Genomic DNA, 4,566 nt, shown 5'->3' on the forward strand with positions numbered 1-4,566 from the left:
CGGTACTTGTAGTTGATGAAAGACGCGAGATCTTATAAAAAAGGAATGATGTTACATACGGCGCGTGTCATTGGTTGAAGGCAATCTTTCAATTTAGTGCGGTGACGTACGCTAGGGGGAGCGATGTAATAAAATCGAGTGGGCAAAATGTACAGAGGATTCACGGTTTACAAGGTTTACCTCCGGAGCTTCGCCCACACATCATCATTCATTTCGTGGATATGGCGGAATTTTTTTTTCAGCTGTGCCGAGATATACTGTGTATTTTTATTTGTTGTCTGCATATATTATTTGTATTCACTCTTGCATGGGCCCAAAAAGGGCATGCAGTATCTGTAACTAAAATAAAAACTATGGCATTTTTTGTTGTTGCATATCTATTCAGCGCTCCAAATACTACTGTGACTTGATTCAATTTACTGAAGCTATTATGGCGTAAGTGCACCGCAAAAAAGGACGAGTACAAGGAAATTAACAACCACAAGCACTTGTGGTGTTCACTTTCTTTATTTCATCTTTCTCTGCGCTGCATTTATGCTACAATGAATCAGTATTAGATCGCTCACCTCTCCGTTTTTCTTTACTGAAGGTTTGTTACGAAGAAAAAACACGTAGTCAAAACAACTCATTATCAGAATTATGCCAATTTTTCACTGACAACTTATGAAAAGCCCAATGTTGTTCACAAGCTTATAAACTTAACATTATCCAATCTTAGCAATACGTGACAAAAATAACACAGGTAATTCAAGAAGAGCTCACTTATTGTTCTTTCGCCGCCACAGAACCACCAGGTCTCTCAACACTCGCGCGATCAGAATGTGTCGTTCGCTGCCAAGAACCATCACACAATTAGCGTTCGCATAAATACCTGCTGTTGTTGATAACCTCTATCGCTGCTTGTCGCTTAGGATATCTAGAAGGTGCTCAGAACGATTTCTTTTTCTCTAACGCGGCCGAACGTTTCGCACAATTCTCACTGCACCGGCTTGCTTGGCGCCATCTTGGTTAGTCAGGAACAGCCTCCCGATGGTGAGGCTGCCAAGGCACTCCTCGAACAGCCAATTTGTGCCGCTGAGAGACGAGCCGAAGTGATTGGGAAGCATCCACCAACGCAAAAGCGATGGGCCAGAGCATTTCCGGAGAAACACCCGGAGCATATTCAGGAGATCGGGCCCGTTTTCCTCCGGTTTTCTTCGTTCAACGCCCACCTGACGAAAACGGTGGAAAACGAATGTATTTGCTACGGTAAAATGCGGTTTGGGTGAGGCCACTGGAGCAGAGCGTGCGCATCATTCCCCTATTCCTCTCATCTGGCTATATTTTTTTTGTTTACAGTGCAGCAAAGCAAAACAAGCCCTTAAAATTTCTCTTTCTTTCATAGGAGTACAAATGCCGTTTTGTTGTTTCAAAACATGTGTTTATTTTCCGTATATGCAGCAAAGCAGAACGCATGACCCTCTTTTCCCCACCACCTCAAGCAGCCACAGCGTCCAGCGAACCTGGTGTCAACAGCAAGCAGACGACTACGACACCGAGAGTGAAGGATGATCCCACAGCGGAAGTGTGCATACTGACACCATTGTCTCAAAAACCAGGATACAGGTAGAGAGAGAATGCACGTAAAAGACCGGTGCACTAGTGCCATCCGCCGTGCTTGCTGAGCAGTCCCACGCCTCGGCTGCCGACCCCTCCGTAGAAACCAGAAGCTCCCCCTCCGTACAGGGCCCCGACGCCGTCGTAAACAACGCGCGGCCTGATGCCGCCGTACGACGACCCAGTCGGGCCGTACTTGGCTGCGAGCACGTAAGCCGGCGGGGAGGACGACCTTAGGGCCACGTCAGCTGGACTCTCACTCTGCGTGCCGGGCTCGTTGGTGTCGACCACGGCACGGAAGCCTGCTGCGTCGGCCGTGTACTTGACCTTGCGCTGGCCGCCTTCCGCCGTGGTGATGGTGTACATTCCCTGGACAGCACCATTTCCATCGCCTACCTCTTGGCGAGAGCTGGAACCGCCCAACGCCTGAGCGACGTAGCCGAAACTGTACGGCCTTGGCCGGTTGTCTTCGTAGGCTCTGTAACCCTGCACGAGACACGTATTCGCCAACTCAGGATACTTAGTGAACGTGTACGATGAACTTTTCCATCTATTTATCGTGAAGCCTATGTGCTAGATATTCACTGGAAAACAAGTAAGCTACGCTACGTGCAAATTTCAACGGAGATGTTATGGCACTCACTATGAGTGCATGGCATCCTCGTTAAGGATTTTGTTGTGTTTGTGGTTCGGCTACTAGAATCGGCTACTTACTCCACCATAATAACCGCCACCACCGCCGGCGACGTAGCCACGTCCAGCGTAGCCACCTCCTAACCCAATGCCGACTGCTCCGTGACCACCGAAGGCTTCACCACTGTATTCACCAGGGATGTTACCGGCCTTTGCCATGACGGCGAAGAGGGTGAATGAGATCACAGCCTGCATGTATTGGGGCATCAAACGCTTAAGCGAATGCCACAAAGGCATGTTTAGTGCCCCATTTACGGTATTAAAGAAATGTTCAAGTGAAGTTCTACAAACTGGCAGCTCAAGATTAGTGAGAATAATGCGAAGAATTACCCTGGGGTGGCAGGTTTAGGCAGCTTATGAGTGTGACTCCACAGCTCTGCATTACTTTAAACATGTCGCATAAAAACACCGTTGATTAGCGTATAGCGTGTCATTATTTTTTCAGAAAAGCAACATTATGATTGCAAGTGGCCTATATTGGCCATGTGCCTCGTCATGCGAGTTCAGCTTGCGCAGTCGTGAAGCTGTTATACTTCTTCCCCAACTCAAATCTGCTTAGTTATATCAAATGAATCGTATGACCGTTTAGGTCTTAAACCACGGCTTCCAGTTTATGTTTCTCTTCAATATACCTTTAGGCTCTCCCACCTGACGCGCTTCAGTTGTACCTTGCACGGACATTAGGAATTTTTGTTTGTTGATAATTTCTAAGGGGCATGCAGGGGGGGGGGGGTATCAACGCCCTGTTCCGCAAGCTGTTTAGTTGACGCAATGTTACTGATAACAAAAGTAGGTTTTCTGCGAAAGCTCTCGAGTTCATTCTAAGCCACACTTCGAATATCTATCAATTTGACTTCTCTGGTGGTTAAGTATAACGTAATAAATAGCCCCACAAACCTGAAAGGGCACAAATTTCAAATTTTATGCATGAACATGCGCCAAATTAGGCCCAACAGAACGCAGGGCATTTTATTTTTGTTATTGTATAGATCCGTCTAAAATGAAGAGAAGCCTGTTTTGATAGCGCTCTGGTCATAGCACCTATAAGCGCAGCGCATTGGGTAGAGGGCGCTACCTGTCTCTCATTTATTAATAGGCCCAGTTTCGAAAACATCGGGCACTAAGGTTATGAGAAAGTGAGATGCTAAAGAAAGACACTTTTGAAGGTTCATCAGAGCATGCAAACATCACTTTCAGACTGCGGATACTCTGGCCTCGTGATAATTGATTCGATTCCCCGGCGATTTTTCATCACGTCTGCTCAGCTGTGGCGTAGCTGTCGCAAAGAGAAGCTCCGTTGCATAGTAGCGATAAGAATACGCTTCAGTCTTCCAGCACATGATATTCTGTAATCATCAGGCCAAGAACGCACACGTGCTTCTCTCATGCCAAGGTGGTACTGCGTTTCTTCCAACGGCATTGCTACACTGAAAATGGATAAATGCAAAAATATGCGCACAGCTATAGTTCGTGAGTGATGATCCTAAACACTAAGCGTGCAAACACGAACTAATGCAAGAAGTCAGGACGCCCCCGCCGTTTGTGATGTCTTGATACTTTTTTTCTGTCCACGTTTGCACACTGCATTTGATTGAAAAGAATGATCTGCTTTCAAGAGGAATTACTTTACCTCGCTACTTACAAATAACGGACAATGTGACACGCACCGGATAACGCGGTAGAAACGTTCGCCGCATGCACGAAGATGAGACACGTGGTATATACACGCACGATAAACATGAACCGATGGCAGTGCCATAGTTCCCATAGTATTTGTCCCACAAGAGTGAATGGCGCCCCGCCATGCCCTTTCCGTGCTTCAGAGCCACTCCTCACCTTCCACATGGTTGCTCGCTTGAACCGCTGCGTGTGTTGCTGCTGCTGCTGCGGCGGTGGATCGATTGTGTCGTCGGTGGCTGGACAACAGCCGTTTTATACGATCCGCTGCGGGTGAGCGATGCAATGTGGAGAAAATGCATGCACAAATGCCGAGGAGGACGCGATACGCTGGTCACTCCCCTCTCTGTATTCTTCTCAGTTTCGGTGGCCGCCCTTGTTGAGCCGTTTCTTCCGCCTAATAGGAGCGCGCCGCTTCCACTGGTGGCTCGCCGTCACTCAGCGGCGACTCCCCGCGTGGTGCCGGAATCGCTAATCAGACTAGCACGCGCCGGCTGCATTGACAGGATTGGTTTGTGTCCTTATTGTTTGAGATCGTCTCATAACGACGCGGACACGACAACCAAGCGTCAATGGCAAGCGTCTCTCGCAGAATCCCGA

General features: G+C 47.9%; 1 protein-coding gene across 1 annotated transcript; it reads right to left on the reverse strand.

Moving 5' to 3' along the window:
* Window positions 1-520: 520 nt before the first annotated feature.
* On the reverse strand, window positions 521-4,208 carry LOC119161694 (uncharacterized). Its single transcript, XM_037414232.2, has 3 exons — window positions 4,126-4,208; window positions 2,311-2,478; window positions 521-2,082 (listed from the first exon to the last, which is right to left on the reverse strand). Exons 1-3 carry the CDS (start codon window positions 4,132-4,134, stop codon window positions 1,639-1,641), a joined length of 621 nt encoding a protein of 206 aa, XP_037270129.2. The 5' UTR covers window positions 4,135-4,208; the 3' UTR covers window positions 521-1,638.
* Between the last annotated feature and the right edge of the window lie 358 nt (window positions 4,209-4,566).

The sequence above is a fragment of the Rhipicephalus microplus genome, chromosome X (genome assembly GCF_043290135.1).
Source record: "Rhipicephalus microplus isolate Deutch F79 chromosome X, USDA_Rmic, whole genome shotgun sequence".
In the NCBI taxonomy this organism is placed as follows: Eukaryota; Metazoa; Arthropoda; class Arachnida; order Ixodida; family Ixodidae; genus Rhipicephalus; species Rhipicephalus microplus.

Excerpts from the sequence above, each read along its gene's own strand:
- LOC119161694 (XM_037414232.2), bottom strand. Across the intron at positions 2,083-2,310 it reads GTGGCGGTTATTATGGTGGA|GGTTACAGAGCCTACGAAGA; the intron begins GTAAGTAGCCGA and ends TGTCTCGTGCAG.